Genomic DNA, 25737 nt, shown 5'->3' with positions numbered 1-25737 from the left:
TGGAGCCTGGGGAGGGCGAAAAATGGCTTTAAAAAAGGGTGAACTAAGCGCCTCGCGTGCCCTGACAAATGGCTCCGCGTGCCACCTGTTGCACATGTGCCATAGGTTCGCCATCACTGTACTAGAAGATTGAACCATAAAGAGGCTTCTGATAACCTCTGGGACTATTAAATGGAACTGAGTATTTACCTATGGGATAAAAAGAACTGTGATTAATGCATTCCTTGAAGGGCACTTTAAGGATTGAATAAATAGTTCCTCAACTGCTGGACAAAAGCTGAACTTTTAAAAATAAAATAAGATGCTTTATAAGGAAGAAATGAGTGAAACCTTGAAGGGGATGGTGTTACTTTTTCAAAACACAAAAGACATCATTAAGGAGATTATGGAAAAAATGGAAAATACTATATGAAGGATGATGAGTAAAGACCAAGACGCCCAGGAAAGGGAGGAGTCAACAGTAGAAATGGAGGAAAAGACTGAGGTGAAGATCCAGAGAATAAAAGAAGACAAGGAGGAGATAACAATAAAAATAATAATGACTGATGAATTAAACCAGGGGGGAAATATATTAAGAGAGTTGAAAAGAGAATTGGAGATACAGAAATTTTGGAAACTAGGCCCTGAAAGAGTGTAGAGATGGGAAAAATACCTAGATTGAACAGCCAAAAAATAGACGTAGACAGAGACAAAGATCCAAGAGAGGAATATGGGAGGCAAGTCAAAAAAGCATAGCAATTGAAGTATTGAAGTGGACAAGAGACGATGGATAGATGATTCCTTTTTAATGTTATTGTTCTGATTTGCTTTTGTTTTTTCCCTCTCTCTCCTTTCCTTTTTTAGGCAGATGACATGACTAGAAGTTAGGTAGGATCAAAAGAAAATGTCTTTTAATAAAAGGTGTCATAACTAAAAGTTAGAATAAGAGATAGAAATAAGAGAAAGGGGGAATGTTAATATATACATTTTATATAATAAAATAAGAGCAATAACAAGAGAAGACATGGAATAATTAAATAATGACAGATTGCAACTTAATTTAATTATGTATTATTGTTAGAAATGTACAAGTTGGTTGAATGTAATAATTATGATCAATTTTATTAGTTTTATTTATATTAGAATGTATGACATCCAGGTGTCACACTGTTCACGCATTGATATGTTTGTAAAAGAAAAAAATAGAAAAAAAACTTAAAAGACTTTCTAAGAAATTTTGATCAATCTATTAATATATCTAATTAATGAGATTTAACAATGTTCTCTTGGAAGAGAGTTTTAATTTACAGGTAGTCTTAACGAAGGTAATTGGGACTGGAATTACCATTGCTAAGTAACAGGCATAAAACACAATTTCACATAATCACACCACTTAGCTATAGAGGTTCCAGAAGCCATCATTAAGTGAGGAATGTGTAGGTCCTTTTCTATGCTTATTCCAGAGGTGGGTTGCTCCCGGTTCAGTCTAGATTGGGAGAACCGGTAGTAGCAGCGGCAGGAGGCTCCGCCCACCCACTTGGAGTCTTTTGTGCATGTGCAGAAGCACCACACGTGCACACAAACCGTTAGTCAAAAAATTGGCAACCCACCTCTGGTTTATTCCATACTTTCAAAACAATACTTATTATTGAATGGTCTATTATACATTGCATTTTTCTGCATACATAAGACTGAAGATTTGTACAATCTATCGGGAAGTCTTCCTTCTTCCATAGAAGCAATCCAACAATAAATTTTTATAATCCACTCTGTTACCCAAATTAATCAAGTAGCTTAGTTACATAATTTACATTTGGATATTGTTAGTTCACCATGTTCTATTGAGTCTTCAAAAAACTTAAACCATACTTTGGGTCTTTTATTAGACCATAAAAAACCAATCATTTAGAGTCTTTTCCTCAATTCTTTTTAGAGATTTTTTGGATCAAAAAGTTGGGCCTTGCAAAATGTTCAGTTTTATTGCTGTGATTCTTCCTAACAGGTCAGTTTCAAATTTTTCCATTTTGAAATGCCTTCCATTGCATTTTTCAAATCTGGAAAATATAATACTCCTTGTGAGGAGACTGCAAGCTAACAGTCTCAGTAGGTTTAGAGTTCTGGGACACAAGAGAAATTCATTTTTGTTCATACTGCAGTTGACACCTTTCAAAAAGATACTGGTTCCCATACTTCCTTTTCTAATCCCCTTCAGAAATGGCTTGTTAATTGCTTTTCAGTTATCAGGAACCTTTGGATTAAGGCGTTTTACAGCATTGTGTGAATTTTCTTCAATTCTTAGTAAAAGAAGCTTTAAATACAAATTTTAGGACCCAAGTTATTATTTTTTAATAATCATTAAACAGATGATTAGAACATTGATTTTGGAAAGTAGAAAGGTGGATTTGAAATAGGATTTGAAATGACTATTTTCTAACGGGAAAATGTTTTGTTTTGAATCTCTTAAAAAAACAATATAGGATGGAACTTTGAAAGTTGACATTAGAGGAAACCATAAGGAACTAAAGTTTACAATTAAAGGAGAAAACTTTCTCTTTACTATTATTTTATTTATTTTTTCTTTCTTTTCTTTTTCTGTACTCTAAGTGGATTCTGTTTTTTTGATGCTTTGGAAGTTTCCTTCTCCAGGTCATGCTTGAAGAATGGTGCAAGGTAGCTTTGGTAAGAAAACTACACCCTGCATAGGCTGAGCGTGCCTGGCAGTAGAAGAGAAAAATGCTGAAGTGGGGTGCTTTGTGCCAGGGAGTGGGATAACCCTTCTGGACCGGGATGCCCTACGCACGGTCACTCATGCACTGGTGACGTCTCGCCTGGACTACTGTAACACTCTCTACATGGGGCTCCCCTTGGGACGCGCCCGAAGACTGCAGCTAGTTCAGAACGCAGCCGCGGGTGTAGTCATGGGGAGTACCAGGTACTCCCATGTAACACCTCTCCTGCGCGAGCTGCACTGGCTGCCTGTGGTCTTTCGGGTGCGTTTCAAGGTTCTGGTTACCATCTTTAAAGCGCTCCATGGCACAGGGCCTAGCTACCTGCGGGATCGCATCCTCCCACACACATCCCTGCGGCCAATTCGCTCTCACAGGGAGGGGCTTCTCCTGGTGCCGTCCACTAGGCAATGCCAACGGGCGACACCGAGGAGTAGGGCCTTCTCTGTGATGGGCCCAACCCTCTGGAATGACCTCCCCCCCGACATTAGAACCACTACTGACCTCCGCTCCTTCCGACAGAAATTGAAGACTCACCTGTTCCGACTGGCTGGTCTGGCATAATTACAACGTTTTCCTCCTGGCATACACACTTTTATTGGTTTTTAGAGGGATTGTCTTTTTTAAATTTAATTTTACAGGATATTGGGATTTTAAATTTTGTATATCCTGATTTATTTATTCAGCTGTACAGTTTGGCATATCTTTTATCCTCCTCATATATCTATTTATTTAATAATTTTAACTTGTTGTATTTTTGCTACGGACTGTACACCGCCCCGAGTCCCTTTTGGGAGAGGGGGCGGTCTATAAGCGCTAATAAATAATAATAAAAAAAATAAAAATAAGACCACTTGGGCTTTGTCAGGCCAGGGGCTGAGATCTCCTGGATCTGGTAGGATGGAGCAGACCAAGGCCTCCTGGGCTTGGCAGGATAGGGAGCAGGCTGGAGGCTTCTAACCATAGCAGCTTCGCATGCACAGGTGGGCCAAGTGGGTGGTTGAGATGGGAGGATAGGTGGTAGTGGGTAGCTGCAGTGCCCTTGCAGTCATAAATACAGGTAGACTACCAAGCACCCATGAACACTGGAGGTGCTGCAATAGCTGTAACTTTGGGCACAGGTATTAACTCTCTTTGTTCAGTACCGTTGCAATTTAAAATGGTTTCTGAATGAATGGTAGCAAATCGAGGAATATAAACACACATATACATTTATGTATATGCAGGTATCTGAAAGCAACAGTTAGCCATTAGCTAGTTTTTCCTATCATCTTTTAATTTTCGTATGTTCTTGTAAATCTTAATATATTGTTTCTATACAGGGACATTTGTACAATATTGATTGAAAATTATTAACACTCTAATGTTTAGGTAACAGACTATTGTTAATAAAAAAGGTATATCAATTGTTATTTACAATTTAGAATGTCAATATTAAAGAGTGTAAGATATTTTAATTTTAATCTGAAAATAAATGTAGGAGCTCTAGGTAGGATACTTAGAGATTTTCCTGAATTAAAAAGCTTACTACACAAAATTTAGATAATATATTGGATCTTACTTATAAATTGCTGATGATATGATTCAGAAAAAGAACAAGTCAAAGATTATGTAGTTCAATGAATGCAGAATACAAACGTTAAAAATATGCAACCATGGGGATAACAAAGGAAAATAGATAATATACCATCAATATTACATCTAGAGAGAAATGGCATAAGATGTCCTATTGGTGGTATATTACACAGTGTTGAGTGCCAAAATAGATAATGAATTTTGTAAAAATGGCTGGAAATGCAACATCAGATTGGATCGGTTTTTTTCATATTTGGTGGCAATGCTATAAAGCCAACAATTTTGGAAAATGATTTGTAACAAAAGGAAACAATGTTGCATTTTGCTTTTCAACCTGTTATTTTTACAATTAATATCCATTGTTTAAATTAAAGTAAGTAAAAATACAACATGGTGAGGGATGGAATATTCTATTTACACATCAATGTTTTCCACATTTTGTTAAAGAAACTTAAATCACAATAGTGATATACAGGCAATCTGGACACAGATCAACACCTGAAGCTATACCTGTGACTGGAATTCAAATTGAAACCAGGCCAGAGAGAAATATAACCCAAGCAGAAAAATACTTGTCTCAAACAGTGCTCAGGGTCATTAATTTGTTTCTAATCTCTATAAACAGATATCATCCAACTCTATCCAAGTTCCTTCCAAGTCCAGAAGCCATACTTTTGCTAACATATGTAAAGATCTTCCTAAAGCTTCTAAGATGCTTTCTTTAGTTTTCTACTAACATTTTCCAATATTTCATTATCTTTATCAGAGAGATAATTTTTTTAGCTGGCAGTTGTTCAGAGTTATGGCTGAGGAAACAAGTTTCTGAAAAAAATATTACACCTCTTTTCCACAGAAGGAAAAGAGGTGATAGATAGATAGATAGATAGATAGATAGATAGATAGATAGATAGACAGACAGACAGACAGACAGACACACATACACAAAAACATATATCCATCATTTAAGGAATCAGAAGAATCTACAATAACTAACACAAAATTGAGTGAGAGAACGAATATGACAGAAGAAGCATAATTCAAAATGAATAACAGGCTATAAAAGTGGGTTCAAACTAGAATGAATATTAATAAAGATGAATGCAAAGTTTATCAATTACAAAAAAGAAATAAAATACACACATACATGATCTCTTGACCATACTAGAACATATGAAAAAGATTTGGGAATGTTATTTCTAAACTATATATGAATCAACATGATACAGCTCCAAAGGGAAATGCAATTCAGAATGCAAAAACAGAAGCAGTTGCCAAAGCAACTATATTCGGCCTTCCTCAGACTCCACTTCATATACAGTGTCCAGTTGCAGATACTATATTTTAAGAAGATTCACAGAAACAAATAGAAACGCAACACAAATGATCAAAACCTAAAAATTTAGTTTTATATCTGAGGGAAATCTGTACTGTATGTTTATTCCCAACAGAAAACAGCTGAAAGGGGACCAGATAGCAATTATCAAGAAATAGAATGAGGAAAGTTGATCAACAGTTGGTCAGAACTTAAATCACTTCATAGTGCAAAAACATGGAGTAAGAATCTTTAAATGTCCAGTTATGAAAAACTTAATGTAAGAGAGTTTGACAGTAAAAATACTTATCCCTCAAAAATGGTGGGCTTCCATTGACACAATGTTTCTAGAAAGAGGCTGAAGGGCCATAGTTCAGGAATATTTTAATTCAAATTCCTAAATTGAACAAGGGTTTGATGTTAATGATCTTAACAGTCCCTCCCACCTCTTTGGCTTTCATTTTGCTTACCCCCTTTACATTGCCTTATATAGATTTTCATAAATTCATGGCTGAAACACATATTTATACATGCATATATTATATAGCACCACCCCTATATTATGGAGCTTTAAAAAAATTAATCTCAGCTCTAACAGTCTTACAAACCTGGATAGCAATTCTGGACATACCAGAAAAGCATCAAAAGATAGGGAATGAGTAGAATTTGGGTTAAAAAGAGGGAGCTTTTCCAGCTTTGGGAAGCATTGTCATCATAATTGGATATTTTGATTTCCAGGTCATTTATAATAGCTGACTTGTGCCAAAATGATGAGCACCTTTGACTCCCCTGTTCCCAATAAAAAGTGCTTTGTGTGTGTGTTATTACTGAAACTAACTAATTCAGAGAATAGGCAATTTCAAAGGGGGGATAGAACATGCCTAAGCATCTTGGAGAAGGCGGCTTATTTTTTAAGAGCAGTTTTCAACTACGATGATGTATGCCTGAGGTGGGGAAACAGCAGGGAGATGCCGAAAAGGAAAAATCGACCCACCTATCTATGAGGCAAACCTCAATCTGAAATGAGATGGAAGAGGGAAAAACTGCATTCCCCCCCCCCCAAAAGGGGGTTATTGTTTCAAAAGGAAGATGAGCAGCTTTGAGGGTCTGGTTGCCGCCTCGTCTTCCTAACACCCTACTGAACAATGGGGGGAAAAAACCCCTCTCCTCCGACAGACCGACATCTACCAACATGTAAACAAAATTACACATCATCTCACTACGAAGGGACAGATTTTATTTTTTTTAAAAAAACGAGCCCGGAGAGGAAGAGGCGCCGTGTGGCGGCGATGAGGAAAACCGGAGAGGGGAGGGTAAGGCAGGAGAGCAGCGGCATCTTTAAATGCTCGGCCGGCCTCGAGACCACAATTCCCATCACGCCCCGGCAGGAGGCGAGGATGCCTTTCTTAGAGACAAACCGCGCAAAGCGCTGCTGGGAAGGCGAGTTTCCCGCCAACAACATCGCTCCTTCAAGTCAAGGCGGCCGGTGGGGCCTTGAGAAAAGTCCGAAGAGGGAGGCGGCTCGCCTCAATATTTCCCGCCGGGCGCGCGCTCGCTTAACGCCCCATCGGCTGCCGGCCCCTTGTCCCCACGCCCCCGGGCTCCGCGCCAGCCCATCTCTCGCCGCGCTCGGCCTGAGCCTTACCTCAGGCGGGCGCCAGAACCTTCTGGTGCTGCTTCTGCTGCCACCGCCGAGGCTCGCCGAACCGGAAGCGCGGAGGGGGGCCGACGGCGGCAAAAGCTACCGGGGTCGGGTAGGATGGCGGCTGCTAAAAGGCGAGGAGGAGGAGGAGCAGAAGATGGAGCCGGCCTCAGAGAAGCCAGGGGTTGCGGGTGCAAGGGGATCCGCTCTTGCCTGCTCTGCGAGGCCGCCCCGCCCCCGCAGGTAACCCACGCGGCCTCAGAGAAAGGGTGGAGAAGGGGGTGGGAATTGAAGGGTGGGAGGGGGAAAGTTTGAAGGGGGTGGTGGTCGTCGCCGGCCGAACTTCGGCGTAAGAGCGCCTCTGAGGACGTGCAGAGTGCTCGTCTCTCCAGGAAAGGGAGGAAGGGTATCCTAAGCCGAGTTTACTACAGCGGGAAGAAGTTCCCACTTCAGGTTGCCGTTGTATTTTTTAAACATTGTATCTTTTAAAAATCCATTTTACTGTTATATATTAGGAAAGTTCAAAAGGATAAGTGGCAATTTCAGGCAGGCAAATTTGGAGCAACGGAGGAGAGATGGAAAATCTTCCAGAGAAACTTCCCAAACTCCAGTGAACATCCAGAAAAGTCTGTCCAACACAGATGAATCTACTGTCCAAGTATTGCCTTACCCGTTGTATTTCTTTCTTCTCCCCCAAATGTTACCTATGATCCTAGCCATCAACGGATTGCCTAGTCTTTATTTATGCTTTGGCACATCGTGTGAACTCAGTCCAGAAGCTCAAACCTTTTAGGAATTTGATAACAAAGTATATTTACAACCTAAGGTTGGGGAATACAAAGGTTGCCAAATCATTTCTTTCGATGATTTTATCTAGACTATAATTATATGTGTACAAATCCGGAAAGCTTTAAAATTAGATCAAGTTATTTCAGTTATGGATCATCTGCAATAATTTGGGAACATAACTAAAATAGTATTGAAGTAGTTAAGCATTTTGGACAATTCATGGAAAAGAATATTTTCATTAATAAACTTCAAGAAAGGTTGACATGAATGTGTTTCATCCTACAAAAATAACAACAACCAAAACAAACCCTGTGTGTATGTGTATATTCATATGACGTTCCTTGAGAATCGATATGATGAATTTAGCAAGATTCGGATAGATAGTCTATTTTCTCCTGTTCTTTCTGCTAAGGCAAAAAGCTGAAGAAAAATTGGGTTTTGTCAGAATTAGGAGGCCATTATTGTGAATAGATTTGTTCTTTCTAAGTCATCTTGTTTTGTTTGGAGCAACATGTTCTTTCAAGTAACTATCATGTTTTGTATATATTTGTCAGAATAATTCTAGGATTCTGCATCCTATTACTTCTGATATCTTCAGTAGGTCCAGCAGATAGGATATATCCTGCTTTGATCCCAAAGCCAGCAGTCTGCCCATTGTTTTAAGTATCAGGTTTTTTTAGAATTGTAAATTAGTACCAAAGAGATACAAAATTACAAACCTCTCTGAGGCCATGAACACCCAGGATGATACTGGATGATTTTCTGTCAGATTCATCTATGGTACTTCGTTGATCAGTTGTAAAATGGAGGAAGAGAGAGGGCAAATTATTTATTCATTCATCAAGTATATTGTTCTAACTTTTCACAAGGGTGAATAGTTTTTAAATAGTGAACATTAATGCAAATAAAAAGGACAAATATACACAAGTTGGCTTGAAACAACATTAAGAAAACTAAGATCATGGCATCTGGCCCTCTCAATTCCTAGTAAATAGATGGGGAAGAAATTGAGGTAATGACAGATTTTATTTTCCTGGGCTTCAAGATCACCTCAGATGGGGACTACAGCCAAGAAATTAAAAGACACTTTCTCCTGGGGAGAAAAACTATGGCAAATCTAGACAGCATACTAAAAAGCTGAGACATCACCCTGCCAACAAAAATGCATATTATAAAGGTTATGGTTTTACCAGTTGCAATGTATGGCTGTGAAAGTTGGACCATAAGAAAAGCTGAGCGCCAAAGAATCAAGGCCTTTGAACTATGGTGCTGGAGAAGACTCCTGCGAGTCCCTTGGACTGCAAGGCCATCAAACTGGTCAGTCCTAGAGGAGTTCAACCCTGACTGCTCTTTAGAAGGCCAGATCCTGAAGATGAAACTCAAATACTTTGGCCACCTAATGAGAAGGAAGGACTCACTGGAGAAGAACTTAATGCTGGCAAAGATCGAGGGCAAAAGAAGAAGGGGACGACAGAGAATGAGGTAGCTGGATGGAGTCACCAAAGCAGTCGATGTGAGCTTAAATGGACTCCGGGGAATGCTAGCCGACAGGAAGGCCTGGAGGAACGTTGTCTATGGGGTTGTGATGGGTCGGACAGGACTTTACAACTAACAACAATACACAAGTAGCCTAGTACACATATGGCTACATTTTGGCCAATTGAAGCTTTTGAGATATCTTCAATGGCAACCCAATTTAAATCATGTTGTTGTTGCAAGAACATATTCCGAAAAGACCTTGAACAGGCTCACCCACCATAGGGTGGCCAATCCTTGTTATATACTGCTTGTCCAGACATGTCCCAAATATGCTTTTTCCAAAAGGCAACTGGACTTTAAAAAAAACATTTCTCATCCAAGAAGCTTCTTCAGTTCTAACTGACTAAAGGGGAATGAAAGGATTTATATTCTTTACAGTCATCTGGTTGTTAGCACTCTGAGAGTCATTGAAGCCACTTGGGACTTTATCTGTAACCTGAAGAGTCACCTGAATCAGAGTGCAAATGGTGTTGAACTTTTTTCAGAGAGCTTTCAGACAACATTCAGAGCTAACCAGATGACCACAAAGAATTTAAATCCTCCCATTAGAACTAATGAAGGTTTTTGGGTGAGAAGAAAAATGTTTTCAAAGAAAAAAAAGTCCAGTTGCCTTTTGGAAAATGCACCATTGGATAACCATGACCTGAATGATTGAGAATCTCCATAGATATTCAACATGTTCACACAATAATAAGGAAGCTGGTAGCCATTTCTATCACCATTTACTGGTATAAGCTGTCCCTTTTTTGCAAAAGACAGAAGTGTCATTTCCTCCACATTAAAAAGACAAGAAAGAAAAGTTGATTCTAGCTGCTTAGAATTGCTTCTATATAGACATCTCAATTGAAGATAATAGTATTGACTAGAATCCTTGTGTGGTCACTTTCATATAATAAAGGTTGCTAATTTGAACAATGAAAGGCTGGTTCTTTGGATTTATCATTTCAAGTTCTGATTGTTGTTAGAGAGTCTGATACTTGGCCACAGTATCATCCCACTACTCAAAGAATAAAAGAGCAAGGTATTACACTGGTTTCTGACTGTATTGTAATAAATATTTGAGTCATTGAGAGCAGGCGGGACCTCCACATCACCAAACTGCTTTTTCAAGGGGAATACAACCCCATCCAGAGCAAATTTAGGATTTGGGAGTGAGCCAGATACTCACTTATAAAGATCTATTCTGCCCCATGGGCTTTAATTTCATTTGTTGTGATCAGCCCAACTCTTTATAGTCCTGTTAAGTGCTAAGTCAGGTCTGGATATGGTTAGTTTTATTAGCATACTGGTTATACCCAATCCTGAACTGAAAAAAATTACTTTTTAGAAGCTTCAGGCAGATGTTAAAGAGCAGAAAGAGAGAGAAGCACATATGGGAGGAACCAAAATGCCAGTAAGTTAAGCATAGAAAACACTCCATCCAGATCTTAAGGCAACTGGTACTGTTTTTGTGCCATGCCTAGTCCTGGATCTCAGTTAAAAGGAAACAACACAATCCTTTTTCTCTAGGATCCTCTGTGGCTAGAAATCTAATGTCTTTTCCACGTTCAGAATGCAGGTAGCCCTCAACTTACAACCATTTGTTTAGCGATTGTTTGAAGTTACGATAGGGGTGAAAAAAGTAATTTATAACCGATCCTCACACTTACAACTGTCAGCATCCACACTGTCACATAATCCTGATTTAAGTACTTGGCAACCAGTGTGTGTTTATGGCTGCAGCATCCCAGGATCACATGATTGCCATTGTGTCCTCCCCAGCCAGTTTCTGACAAGCAAAGTCAATGGGGAAACTAGATTCACTTAATGACTATGTAATTTGCTTAATGAAAAAAGCCATAAAATTGGATGTGATCATGTGATGACTCACTTAATGACCACATTAAGGAGTTCTGGATCCTAATTATAATTGCAAGTTGAGGGCTACTTGTAATCACATTTGATCTTGCAGAATGTTACCCAAGTAATTTCACCAGACTCTCTATCCAAGTGGTATCTAAGACCAAGGATTTGCAAGATAGTGAAGAACCTTGCAAAAAATATAATGGTGTTTGAGTCGATATTATTGTGGGAGCTTAGTAGAGACTGCTTGAACTGCCAGAGATGAATGAGGCTTTTCTGTGACAAATGACCAAACCTTTAATGAGGCATTCGGCAGTGACAATGAGGTCTCTTAAATACCCTTACATTTGCTGGAAATCTTATTCTGCCAAAGGTCAGAGGTCTAACGAAATCCTCTCCTCTCTTGCCGAGTACATAAAGGACAGAACAAGGATATCTGTTATATTTAATGATAATAACTTTATTTTTGTCCTGCCCCTGGAAAATATTTGTAGGCTGTGATTCCACTGTTTAAAATACTGAACCAATAGTTTAAATAACCTGTTAATTCTAAATGTGCTGTTGTTTATTATTCTTAATTTGTTAATTTGTCCCTATAGTTTGATTCAATATGGAACATAATTCTTAATTTTCTCAAAATTACATCTTTGCGCATGGGGTATAAATTACATCATTATAACATCGGCTCTTGAATTCTGCTAAAAGAAACATTGTGAAAATAAGAGATTAATTATACAGCACATTTATGTGCATTTTAAAAGAATAGGAAACTGGTTATCTTAAAACATTTAGAACATACTCAACAAAATGATGGCATAAGCCAAATTACCAAAGCCCCATCTTCAAAATCGAATACCAATTATAGGTAGTCCTCAAGATATGGCCATGATGGAGCCTGAATATTTGTCACTTATTTTCTTAGCCATTAAGCAACATCACCTCACTTAAATAGCCCTACTCTCCCTGATGCAACTCTTAAATTAATGCAACGGTTATTAAGTGGAGTACAGGTAGTCCTTGACTTACAACCACAATTGAGCCGAATTGCTAAGTGAAACATTTGTTACGTGCATTTGCCCTGTTTTACGACCTTTTTTGCCACCATTGTTAAGTGAATCACTGCCCTTGTTAAATTAGTAGCACGGTTGTTAAGTGAACCTGGCTTCTCCATCAACTTTGTTCAGAAGGTCACAAAAGGGGATCAGATGATCCTGGGATACTGCAACCATGATAAATATGAGTCAGTTGCCAAGCGTTTGAATTTTGATCACGTGACCACAGGGATGCTGCAGCGGTCGTAAGTGTGAAAACGGTCATAAGTCACTTTTCTCAGTATGTTTGGTCACTAAATGAACTGTTATAAGTTGAAGACTACCTGTACAAGCTACTTCAGGGGTAGGAGTTGCCTACCTTGGACCTCCCAAGGCTACCCCTGTCCCTTAAGGCACCCATGCTCCACTTCCTGCCCCTCACAGTCTCTCCAGCGGCCTACCCATCCAGTGAGCAAGAGAGATCCAAGCCAACTTTAGAGCTCACAAGCCTTTAGCTGTCTTCCCACCCAGAAAGCCTGGCAAACTCTGCTCTTTTGCATTAGGTTCTACTTTTGCAATACTGCATGGTGGGTTTTTTTGTTTCATATTTTTAAGGAGGCGCCATTTCTTTATGGAGTTTATGGAGCCTCCTTAAAATTACAGGTGCCTTAGAATTAACACCTGCGTTGTTAGAAGGCTATGTCTATAAATCCTGTAATCAGGGCTGAATGCCTCTCTCTGAAGATTCAAAAAACAGAAAGGTACATTGGGTGTTGTTGGGCTCTGGAGCAGGCTGTGTCCTGCAAGTTCCCGAGTGGGAAAGAATCTGGAGGCTTACTAGCTGCAGACAGCCTAATCTCCACTTCCTTGCTGAAAGTTGCAAACTCCAGAGGCCTGATCTCCCCTTGGTTGCTGGGTGGGAAGGAAGATGGAGGCTTGGGTAGGTAAGTGGCTGCAGGAACCCAGCGGGGTGAGATAGGGGGTGAACACTACAGCATCCCTGGGTTGGCCATAAGGGCAAATGATTGTGGTGGTGCTGCAGCTGATGTAACTTTGAAACTGGGTCGTAAATAGCTTTTGGGCCTGTGTTATAACTTTGGTCACTAAAAGACCCGTTGTAAAGGAGTAGCTTTAATATAACACGCAGGAATCCTGCACATTTAAGCAAGTGATTAGAAGGCTGTATTTCTGCAAACTAGAACATTTGACAAATAGCAAACGTGAAGATCACATTCAGTTACTAGTTTCCCCTCTCACATTTCCATTTTTTTCCTCAGAAAAGTGCAAACTTTGTTTACTGCCCATTGACTGGCTTCGCTGTGGGAGAGAAACAATCAGAATTTGAAGGCTGGGCTTTCCAGTTTCCAGGAGTTTTTTTGCTGGAAGACTTTATAAACACAAATGAAGAACATCAAATGGTTGAGCTAATGGATCAGAGCACATGGAAGCCATCACAATCTGGCCGAAGAAAACAGGTCTTGTCTCAAACTTGAATTCCTCCTTAGTTTGGGACGTAGGGATGGGGTCAACTTTCAGTGTTTATCTTTCGATATCTTTATCTAGTTTGTGAGTTCTTCCTTCTATAAATAAATTGAATAAACAAACAAACAATTCTCTTTCCCTGTGATTTTTTTTTTCAAAAGAAAAAGTCAAAGCAACAGAGAAATGTTAGTAGCACCTCTGGTGCAACCACTTTCATTCTGTTTTGATCATGATAAGTACTTGGTTTATTTTATCAGGGTTTATTCAATCCAGTTTTCTTGGTTTACATGAGAAAATGAATTATGAACACACCATAGGCTCTATTTGCATAACAGATGGTTGAACATAATAACAGAGTTGGAAGGGAGCTTGGAGATTATTTTTTTAATTAACAGATTGTTGGAAAGGACCTTGTAAATCTTCTAGTCCAACCCACCACCAAGCAGGAGACCCTACACCATTTCTGACAAATGGTAGCCCAATCTCTTCTTGAAAGCTTCCAGTGTTGGAAAATCTACAACTTCTGGAGGCAAGTCGATCCACAGATTGTTTTAACTCAGGAAATTTCTTTTTAGTTCTAGGTTGCTTCTCTTCTTGATTAGTTTTCATCTATTCCGTCTTGTTTTGCCTTCTAATGTTTGGAGAATAGGTTGACCCCCCTTTTTTTTTTCCTAGATATTGGAACACTGCTATCATGTCAGTTTGTGATGCAATGTGTTATGCAAATCACCTTCTCCTACAGAAGTGTGTGTCTGTGCGTTTGCCCATCTTTCAACAGAAACAGCAGTGAAAGGGGGGAAAGCTAGAACAATATTTTTTTAGGTGAAGGAGTAGCTGCACCGAGGAGAAAAAAGGGAAACAAAACTGAGCTAAAGATGCATAATTCAAATCTCATTGTCAGAAAATTGCTAGACATGCTTATGCGAGTCTTTTTATTGCCATTTGACCTATTAAAAACTTAGTCAATTAAGAAAAGAACGAGCAAAGGAGTAGAAAGAAAAAAATCCGACCACTACAGAAAAGTAACGTATGTTTCCTTGCAATTGCAAAACTTCTCAAAATAAGCAAATATTTAAATAGGAAGTAGAGCTAGAGTTACAATTTGATTATGTGCAACCAAGTCAGTGTTAACTCATCACAACCATATAGATTTTCTTTGTGACAATATGTCCTGAAGGTGATCCTTTTAGGCCACCTATCACCATTGTAACTCAGTCCATCGAACTTGCTCTTGGTCACTCCTCTTTTACCTTTCCTCCCAAATACAGAGTTCTCCAGAGAAATAAATCTTCACATAATGTGTCCAAAGTATGATAATTAGAGTTTGGTTATTTGTAACAAATGAGAAACAAATCCTAGTTTATTTTGTTTGAAGATGCATTTGTTTGTTTTCTTGGTTGTTGATGGTGTTTCTTAAGAAAGCAAATTGAGGGCAGGAATTTCTTGCTAAGCAATCAATAAATATTCTTCAGTTGTTAAACAGGAAATATGTTTCAGGTAGCAATTTCAGGAGCAATTAAAGCACAATTAATCACCAGGATAAAATCCCTGCAATATGTTGATGCTTGACTGATTATACTGCCGTATTGCCCAAAATCATTGATAGTCTGACATTTTAAACCGTTTTTATGTCAGATGCAAAACAGTTATAAATTCTTATATTGAAATCGAGTTTTCCTGTATAAATATTTATGGTGGATTTTGTTTTGAAGATCATTTGTAGTAGGAGATACCTCTTTTAAGATGATATTTTCTATGATGTATGCAGAAACCAAATATTTTAAACAGATTTGTTTCCAAAATTAGTTTTAGATGTACAGTATATAATTTTAATTAAAATTACAGCCAAGAGTTTGTTGTTCAGGAAACAGCACTGTTGGACTGTGTTTGTCAATCTCAACTAGGATCTATCAATTAATATTCTAATCCTGTTATTGCAGGTGGCGGACTAAAAATAGCAGCCTAAGCCTGCGTTTTGTTGAGAGATGCAATCTGAATTGGGGATTTCATTGCTCAGTCTTCAACTTTTAATTCAACCCTCCTCAAATATTCTTTGTTCTTTTTTAATAGGACTATGGCCCCAAAGTGAACTTCAAAAAGCAGAAATTGAAAGCTGGTAATTTTTCTGGGTTGCCCAGCTTCAGCAAGGAGATTGTGGCCCGAATGAGGAAATACCCAATTCTTGAAAGTTTTTCTCCTGTTGAGCAGTGCAATTTAGATTATGATCCTGAGAGGGGATCTGCTATTGACCCACATTGGGATGACTGGTGGCTATGGGGAGAAAGGCTGGTGAGTTTAAACTTGCTCTCAGATACTGTACTTTCCATGTCCTGCGACTCAGAGGACAAGGTCCAGCTATTTCCTCTAGCTCTTCACGAAAACAAGCAGATGCACGGGTATACATCTCCTGATATTTCTCAAGATTATCCGATTCAAGATTGCAGTCTTCTAGAAAGACTAGAAAGCACCTATTGTTCACCCACAAAGTTAGTCCCACTCAGAGAAATCCTTGTGGCGATTTACCTACCTCAGAGATCACTTGTCGTTCTCAGCGGAACTGCTCGCTACCAGTGGAAGCATGCCATTTATCGCAACCATATTAAAAGTCGTCGCATATGTATCACCTTCAGAGAATTGACTGCCGAGTTTGGTCTTGGAGGAGAACAGGAAGAGCTGGGTAACAATCTCTTGGACATTGCTCTAACATTCAAGGGATCACCTGTATAACCCCAAGGGGAAAGCATTGAGGCTTTTCTTTGGCTGCTGGATATTAATATTCAGGGCTTTCATAAACCTGCTTCCTTTTCCCCCCTCCCCAGAGCGAAGTTATACAGCATTCATTAATCTTACACGGGTGCTTCTCAGAGTTATATTCTAGAATGTCTTACTTCCCCACTATAATTAAAACAATTTGAATTAATTTTTTTAATCTACACTGTGTGGCTCTCCAGATGTTTCTGGATTTAATTAATTTATGTTAATGGTGAAGAGAACACATGCATCTTCTTTGGAATCAGAAGATTTCCTTTTAAAGTCTGTTTGCAGCACATAGTCTGTGGCTTATGTTTCAATGTTGTGGTACAGCACCCTCAATTCTCATCCTTAGCTGAGTAAACTTTTGCTGTTGAGAGTTGTAATTCACCATTTGGAGGGCCATAGGTTATATGTTCAAATGTATTAATTAAGAGTTAAATTTCTTATCCCTAACCCTGTTAAAATCATTAGTTTTAAGGGTGGGTATACACTCATTTCTCTTTTTATTTTATTTAACTCAAACTAAAACTTCAATATAAGAGAAATAAATTAAAAACAGAGTTTATTAATCCTTCTCACAATTACGGCATTTGTCCAAGGATGCCATCCTTGATATATAGCCAATAAAATATCTATTAATCACAGGATGATCAGTATCTAAGCTGATTTTTAAAATGTGGTGAATTCACATATGCATAAATACCAGAGTATTCATATTTTATCTTTACCTTCCAATCTCTGTATCACAGATGTCCTTGTATAGATTCTTTTTTAATTAACCATTAAATTTTTTTTTAAAAAAAAATCATGATTAGAAAATGGAGAGGAAAAAAGCTGAACAAAGAAATGAAACCACAAATACATTTTTTGATGCTCTTCAAGTCGTTGACTCCTATTGCCTGGACTTGTTGCTGCAGTTTCTTGACAAGATTTTTGGAAGAGTTTCCCATTGCTGCCTTCTTAGGGCTAAGAGAGAATGACAGGCCCAGGTTATCCAGCTGATTTTGTACCAGGCAGGACAGTTTCCTGGTTTTTAATTTGCTGCCTTAACCACTACAGTAGGGGTACCCAACCCCTGAGCCATAGCCCACCACCACGCTTTGGCCCGTTCAGTACTAAGCTGTGTGAGTGGTTGGGCACTTACACTCATGTACGAAGCTCCAATTTGTGTGAGCGGTGGGCATGTGCGCCTGCTGCTTGCACAAATGGAACTGTACGCATTCATGCGTGTGCCTGCCACTCTCACATAACCATCCCCTCTGCTCCCCCCACCAGGCCACGAAGATGGATAGGTTGGGATCCACTGCACTGCAGTAAAGTGGCTCCCAATAGTCCTCATCCTTTTCTAACTAGGTTTATAGACACATGAATAAATTGATGCCACAATTCATTATCTTCCATAGCTGATCTTAATTGTAAATCCATTTTCTTTGTCCAAAAATGAAGCAATTCCATTCCCATGGTGGCACGGTGGTTAGAATGCATATTGCAGGTGAATTCTGCTGACCACCAGGGGTTCAATCCTTACCACCTCAAGGTTGACTCAATCTTCCGAGCCTTCCGAGGACCCAGATTGTTGTGGGCAATATGCTGACTCTGTAAACCACTTAGACTTAGACAGTGCTGTAAAGCACAGAAGCAGTATACAAGTCTACATGCTGTTGCTAATGCTATTCTCAATAATATAAATGCAGTGAAGTGATTTGTAAAATATTATTTCTTGTGGAAAAGGATACAATCTAAAAATCTGCTGAAGTTTCTTTAAACCCTTATTAGTTAAACATGCAAGCAAAGCAAAAGAAAGATACATACATACATACCAGTACATATGATTTATGACAATTGTACCCATTTTTTTCTGTTGCTTAGCAAGACTATGATTAAGTGAATTTTGCCCCATTCTATGACCTTCTTTGCCACATTTGTTAAGTGAATCACTGCATTATTGAGTTAGTAACATGGTTGTTAAATGAATCTGGCTTCCCCATTGACCTTGCTTGTCAGAAGGCTGCAAAAAGTGATTGTATGATCCTGAGAATTGCAATATGCCAGTTGCCAAGTGTCTGAATTTTGATCATGTGAGGATGCTGCAACAGTCAGGTGTGAAAAATGGTCATAACTCATTTTTCAGTGCTCTTGTAACTTTGAAGTCACTAAACAAATGGTCGTGTGTTGAGAACTACCTGTATGCATACTTAAGGTATTTTGAATTTGTTGTTATATATACACAGGTAATCCTTAATTTACGACAATTGAATTTCCGTTGCTAAATGAGACAATTGTAAAGTGAGTTTGCCCAATTTAATGACTTTGTCACAGTTGTTCAGTGAAACCCTTTGAGTTAGCACCATAATTGTTAACTGAATCTGGCTTCCTTGTTGATTTTGCTTGTAGGAAGATCCCAAAAGGTGATCACATGACCCTAGAACACGGCAACTGTCATACATATGAGCCAATTGCCAAGAGTCCAAATTCTAATCACATGACCATGGGGATGCGGCCAACAGAAAAAGCCACTTTTTTCAATACTGTTGTCACTTTGAATGGTAACTAAACAAAAGGTTGTAAGTCAAGGACTACCTCTATGTCCATGTATGTATGTTTTAGCTTGCATAGCTACATGAGGTGCTGTATATAAGGGAACCATTCCTATTTGAATTTCATTAGACATCTGCTGCATATATGTACTTTTCATTGCTGCATATTCTTCGATTTTAGACTTCTTGTACTGATGGCCAGGGTCGTCCCCCCCCCCCGCCCCCCGCCCCAATATTGTGTCAGATTGGTTTTTGCCACTATCAATATGTTAATAAATTATGATATCTTTTACTTATGTTTTCTGGAATCATCCTAATAAAAATATTTGCTCTTTTAATTCAAATTTTATTAAGAATTTTCTGAATGTTTTGGTGTATTTCTTTTAAATAATTTAGTGGGTTTTGTTTTTTTAGCATAACCACTATATATGAGAAAACATTCTTGTTGAGATGTTTCCAACATTAAGTGCTAAAAAAGCACTACAAAGGGTTTATTTCTTAACTACTGCATGGTAATATATACAATAATACAATAATACAATCCAATAGTAGAGTTGGAAGGGACCTTGGAGGTCTTCTAGTCCAACCCCCTGCCTAGGCAGGAAACCCTATACCGTTCCAGACAAATGGCTATCCAACATCTTCTTAAAGACTTCCAGTGTTGGGGCATTCACAACTTCTGGAGGCAAGCTGTTCCACTGGTTAATTGTTCTAACTGTCAGGAAGTTTCTCCTCAGTTCTAAGTTGCTTCTCTCCTTGATTAGTTTCCACCCATTGCTTCTTGTTCTGTCCACAGGTGCCTTGGAGAATAGCTTGACTCCCTCTTCTTTGTGGCAACCCCTGAGATATTGGAACACTGTTATCATGTCTCCCCTAGTCCTTCTTTCTCTTAAGCTAAACATACCCCGTTCCTGCAACCGTTCTTCATATGTTTTAGTCTCCAGTCCCCTAATCATCTTTCTTGCTCTTCTCTGCACTCTTTCTAGAGTGCACTCTTCTAGACTGCACTCTTTCATGATCCCCAGGCTTGTGGTTATGGGGGATTTCAACCTGCCGTCGACGGGAGCAGCGTCTGAGGTAGCTCAGGAGTTCATGGCTTCCATGACAGCCATGGGCCTGACCCAGTTAATTCAGGGCCCCACACACGAAGGAGGCCACACATTGGACCTTGTTTTTGTATCTGAGCAGTGGACGAGTGATCTGGGTAGAGGGGATTTTACTGTTACACCCCTGTCATGGTCAGATCACTCATGTCTCTGGCTTGACTTCCCTGGTGCTACCCCCCACCGTGAGGAGGCGGGACCAGACGGTTCACGCTGGTACCGCCCCAAGCACCTGATGGAGCCGGATAGGTTCCAGACGGAGCTTGGGCCATTACCTGTAGCCCTGACCCGCGCTCGGTCGGAGGACCTAGCGGCCGCCTGGAATAGGGCGGTGGCTGGGGCCTTGGACCGGGTTGCGCCTTTGCGACCTCTCCTGCAGCAGCGACCCACCCGGGCTCCTTGGTATACCGAGGAGCTGAGGGTGATGAAGCGCCACAGGAGACGTCTAGAGAGCAGGTGGAGGTCCTCACGCTCCGAATCTGATCGAACACAGGTAAGATCCTACTTGCGGACCTACCTTGTGGCATTAAGGGTGGCCAAACGTAGATATTGTGCCACCCTTATTGCATCCGTGGATAACCGCCCTGCCGCCCTGTTTAGGGTGACCCGCTCCCTCTTGTCACAGAGGACACAGGGGGCACCCTTACAGGGCAGAGCAGAGGAATTTGGGGAATATCTGCAGGACAAAGTCGCTCAGATCCGGAGTGGATGGGCCCCACTCAGTGGACCAGACGGGCCGCCAACAGCGAGTCTTGTGAGACCATCCTGGGAGGAGTTTGATTCTGTTGCCCCCGAGGATTTAGATAGGTTGCGTGGACGGCTGCGACCCACCACATGTTTAATGGACCCGTGTCCCTCCTGGTTGGTACTGGCATCTTGGGAGGTGACCCGAGGCTGGCTTCTGGGCCTGGTGAATGCCTCATTGGGTGAGGGATCCTTACCAACCGCCTTGAAAGAGGCGGTGGTGAGGCCCTTGCTTAAGAGGCCTTCACTCGACCCAATGGAGCTAGCTAATTATCGTCCAGTCTCCAACCTTCCGTTTCTAGCGAAGGTTGTAGAGAATGTGGTGGCGCAGCAGTTTCCACGACACCTTGACGAATCCGAGTATCTAGACTCACGCCAGTCCGGCTTCCGACCCGGGCACAGCACAGAGACAGCCTTGGTCGCGTTGGTTGATGATCTCTGGAGGGCCAGAGATAGAGGTTGTTCCTCTATCCTGGTCCTATTAGACCTCTCGGCGGCTTTTGATACCATCGACCATGGTATCCTATTGCGCCGGTTGGAGGGGATAGGAGTTGGAGGTACCGTTTTGCGGTGGTTTGACTCCTACCTCTCCGACCGGAGGCAATGTGTGTTGACAGGGGGACAGAGGTCGACCCCGAGGCCACTCACTTGTGGAGTGCCACAGGGGTCGGTCCTCTCGCCTCTCCTGTTCAACACATATGTGAAGCCGCTGGGTGAGATCATCCATGGTTTTGGGGTTGAGTATCACCTCTACGCTGATGATACTCAGCTGTATATTTCAACTCCAAACCACCCCAATGAGGCTGTCGAAGTGATGTCCCGGTGTTTGGAGGCCGTCGGGGTCTGGATGGGGGACAACAGACTTAAACTCAACCCCTCCAAGACTGAGTGGCTGTGGCTACCGGCACCTCGGTTCAGCCAGCTGATCCCATCGCTGGCCATAGGGGGCGAACAATTGCCCCCTGTGGAACGGGCGCGCAATTTGGGCGTCCTCCTTGATGCCCGGCTGTCAATGGATGACCATGTGGCAGCCGTGGCAAGGGGGGCGTTCCACCAGGTTTGCCTGGTGCGCCAATTGCGCCCCCTACTGGACCGGGATGCCCTACGCACGGTCACTCATGCGCTGGTGACGTCCCGCCTGGATTACTGCAACGCTCTCTACATGGGGCTACCCTTGGGACGCGCCCGGAGACTGCAGTTAGTTCAGAACGCAGCCGCGCGGGCTGTGATGGGGAGTACGAGGTACTCCCACGTAACACCTCTCCTGCGCGAGCTGCACTGGCTGCCTGTGGTTTTCCGGGTGCGTTTCAAGGTGCTGATTACCATCTTTAAAGCGCTCCATGGCACGGGACCTAGTTACTTGCGGGATCGCATCCTCCCACATACATCCCTGCGGCCAATACGCTCACACAGGGAGGGACTTCTCCTGGTGCCGTCCACCAGGCAATGCCAGCGGGCGACACCGAGGAGTAGGGCCTTCTCTGTGATGGGCCCAACCCTCTGGAATGACCTCCCCCCCGACATTAGAACCACTTCTGACCTCCGCTCCTTCCGGCAAAAACTGAAGACCCACCTGTTCCGACTAGCAGGCCTGGCATAATTCAACTGTCCCTCCTGGCAAATGTATTATATCTGGTTATTTTAGGGTTTTTTAATTTACTGTATTTGTTTTTAGGGGTTTGAATTTATTTTATATCTGCTTTGTACAGTTCTTTTAACTACATTTTAACCTCCTCCATGTCAATTGTCAACTGTACATATTTAATTTAATTTTATTGTATCCTGTTATATTTTGTATGAACTGTACACCGCCCCGAGTCCCTTGAGGGAGAGGGGGCGGTCTAGAAGCATTAAATATTATTATTATTATTATGAAGAAAGTAGCATTTGTATTTATACAATTAACAAGACTCTTATAAGTACATGTCTTTGATAGATGATGAAATTATTGTATAGTATGCTTGTGGTTTTTCTGATACAGACTAGTTATTCCTAAATGTAGCCTAATTTTAGCTGTTATTATATACAAAGTATAATGTAACTTGTTTACTGTATTTTTCAGACTATAAAATACTTTGGACTATAAGACACACATTAGCTTTAGAGGAGGAAAACAAGAAAAAAAATCTGCTTCTGTGGCCCATTTGCCGTTGCCATGGCCCTATTTGCTATCACCCTTGGCCATGGTCTGTTTGCCGCTATCACCCATTTGCTGCCACCACGGCCCATTCGCTGCAGCTGCGGGCCATTCGCTGCAGTTTGTTCACCATCTCGGTTCTCCACGAACAGGTGGTGGCGGCAATAGGTGGCGTCCATCCCAACCATCTAGAACAGCTGATCAGCTCCTCACCAACTCCCTGCTGCAATATTCACTCTATAAGACACACCACCCACTTTTGACAGGTGGGAAAACTGAGTCTTATAGTCTGAAAAATATGGCTTCCCCAGTTTACCTTGTTGGGGAATGGCCCTATTTTCGATTATTACTGTTTTTGTATTCAGGGAATATATCCCATTAGCATGAAACAACTATAGTACCATATTGCAGTAAATTCAGGAAACTCATCTCCTATGCTTCCTTAAAATTGCAAAACTAAAATATGATTCATTCTTGTACAGGTAATCCTCGACTTACAACAGTTCATTTAGTGACACCACCACTGAAACAGTGACATGACCATTGCAGCATCCCCATGGTCATGTAATTCATATTTGGATGCTTGACAAGTGGTTCATATTTATGACGGCTGCAGTGTCCTGAAGTCATGTGATATCTTTTATGACCACCTGACCAAGCAAAGTCAATGGGGAAGCCAGTTTCACTTAACTGTGTTACTAATTTAACAACTGCATCAATTCATTTAACAAAGGTGGCAAGTTGTAAAATGAGGCAAAACTTACTTAACAAATTTCTCACATAGTAACATAAATTCTGGGGTTAATCATGGTCCTAAGTCGAGCACGACCTGTATACCAGCAGATAAAACATGACAAAAACCGCAAAAGTAGGAAGCCGGGAGGATCTGAAGGAAGTCAGTCATGAAGGACTCCTTGGGAAGACTGGATATCTCTGTGGTTAATGAGGTGATGTCATTTGCCCGATGTGGCTGCAGTATGCAAAACATATTCCAATGGATCCAGAGTTGAGGCTGGACATTAGGCATACAAATTTGAGACACCAGGAGGCCAATATGGGCAAATTAATGATCAATAAGATTGATCAAATAAGAGTGAAATCGGCAGGTCTGGATGCTGATAAGATCAGTTGCATTTTGGACAAGGAGACAGGGTGTCCATAGCAACTTTAAGATGTGTTCATCTTTTCCCCACATGTTCAGAGGTGGGTTGCTCCCGGTTCGGGCAAACGGGTAGTAGCGGCAGCGGGAGGCTCCACCCACCTGCCCGGACGCTTCTGTGCATGTGCAGAAGCGTCACACGCGAGGGAGCGCACCAGAACCGGTAGTAAAAAAAATTGGCAACCCACCACAGATGCTGTTTCCTGAATCTCCAGTTCACTTTGCTGGGATTCTAGTTCAGTTTATCTCCTAGCTTCATCCTGCATTTTTGTAATCCTGCTTCAGGTTTGCATACAGTGCTTTAAGAGGACTCTGCACGAGATTCTTTGCCTTAAGTTGTGCGTTTCTGGAATAATTGCATAAATTAACATGGAACATCTATCTAATGATGCCTTATACTGTAAGAATGCAATTCCAGAATAAGACTGCAGAATGGAGGAGAGATGGTCACCGAAGATAAAAGGAGTGGTTTCATTGTTTAGTAAAGCCACAGAAAAGCTTTTTACAGTTTCATATTTTACACTTCGAAAAGCCTTCTGAAATATTTGAGAAGCAATCCTTAGTGGTGGTGATTTGGATTTGTGAAAATAAAATAAAAATGATGGTAATAAAGATTTGGTGTCTTGTGCTATCGTGTTAAAAGTCTTAATAATACTCAAGATGACAGTGGAACAAACTGTAGTTAATCAAACTTTCTTTTCATACATGTTCAGAAATTCAGTTCCTTAAACAAACGACAAAAATACATTTCTGCAAAAGAAGAAAACGGGGTTTTTGCTTGAAGTAGTAACCAGAATCTAGTACTATTTCTGATCAATATAGCAACCGCAGAACGAGATAAAAAATCCATTTCCCTTCTACATCCTAGCTGGCTTCTTCTTTCCTTCAATTTTTAAAAATATTCTTCTAGCTACTGTATACTCTCTGTAAGATAGTGGTCCCCAACCTTTTTGGGCCCATGGATTGGCAGCAGCAACGGCAACAGCAGCAGGGGGAGAGAGGATGGTTGCACATGTGCGATCTAATCGTGCGCCTGAGCAAATAAAGCTTTGTGCACTTGCCCGCCGATTGCAAGGCTCTAGTTCCCAACAGGCCACGGACCGGAACTTGGTTCACAGCCCAGGGATTCCTAACCTCTACTGTAAAAGAACCGAACCTGTGGCATTTAGAGTAGGTCAAATTAATTCATTAAATTAATGTGCTATACAGAATTAAAGAATATGTTGGTATTTAATACAATACAATAGTAGAGTTGGAAGGGACCTTGGAGGTCTTCTAGTCCAACCCCCTGCCTAGGCAGGAAACCCTATACCATTTCAGGCAAATGGCTATCCAACATCTTCTTAAAGACTTCCAGTGTTGGGGCATTCACAACTTCTGGAGGCA

The 25737-nt window shown here is 40.9% G+C and overlaps 2 protein-coding genes across 4 annotated transcripts in view; one reads left to right on the top strand and one right to left on the bottom strand.

Moving 5' to 3' along the window:
• The window catches only part of LRWD1 (leucine rich repeats and WD repeat domain containing 1), a 37680-nt gene extending 30304 nt beyond the window's left edge, over positions 1-7376 (bottom strand). The window contains exon 1 of one of the 2 annotated variants that reach the window (XM_081940716.1): positions 7238-7376. The gene's annotated coding sequence lies outside the window, so the exon portion shown is untranslated. The remainder of the gene's footprint in view (positions 1-7237) is intronic. The other variant, XM_081940717.1, reaches the window with a different exon arrangement.
• ALKBH4 (alkB homolog 4, lysine demethylase) lies at positions 7238-19485 on the top strand. Of its 2 annotated transcripts, none has more exons than XM_081940721.1 (3): positions 7238-7477; positions 13713-13910; positions 15988-19485. In XM_081940721.1, the coding sequence occupies exons 1-3, from the start codon at positions 7352-7354 to the stop codon at positions 16642-16644; spliced, it is 981 nt and encodes a 326-aa protein (XP_081796847.1). In that variant the 5' UTR covers positions 7238-7351; the 3' UTR covers positions 16645-19485. The 2 variants fall into 2 exon arrangements, with proteins under 2 accessions (XP_081796847.1, XP_081796848.1); XM_081940722.1 differs by lacking the exon at positions 7238-7477 and adding an exon at positions 12959-13196.
• Positions 19486-25737: the final 6252 nt, after the last annotated feature.

The sequence above is a fragment of the Natrix helvetica genome (assembly GCF_964273705.1).
Source record: "Natrix helvetica genome assembly, chromosome: 2".
NCBI classification, from domain to species: Eukaryota; Metazoa; Chordata; class Lepidosauria; order Squamata; family Natricidae; genus Natrix; species Natrix helvetica.
This window is presented reverse-complemented; position numbering and strand designations above follow the sequence as displayed.

Excerpts from the sequence above, each read along its gene's own strand:
- ALKBH4 (XM_081940721.1), top strand. The coding sequence starts at position 7,352 with ATGGCGGCTGCTAAAAGGCGAGGAGGAGGAGGAGCAGAAGATGGAGCC. Across the intron at positions 7,478-13,712 it reads AGGCCGCCCCGCCCCCGCAG|AAAAGTGCAAACTTTGTTTA; the intron begins GTAACCCACGCG and ends TTTTTTCCTCAG. Across the intron at positions 13,911-15,987 it reads AATCTGGCCGAAGAAAACAG|GACTATGGCCCCAAAGTGAA; the intron begins GTCTTGTCTCAA and ends CTTTTTTAATAG.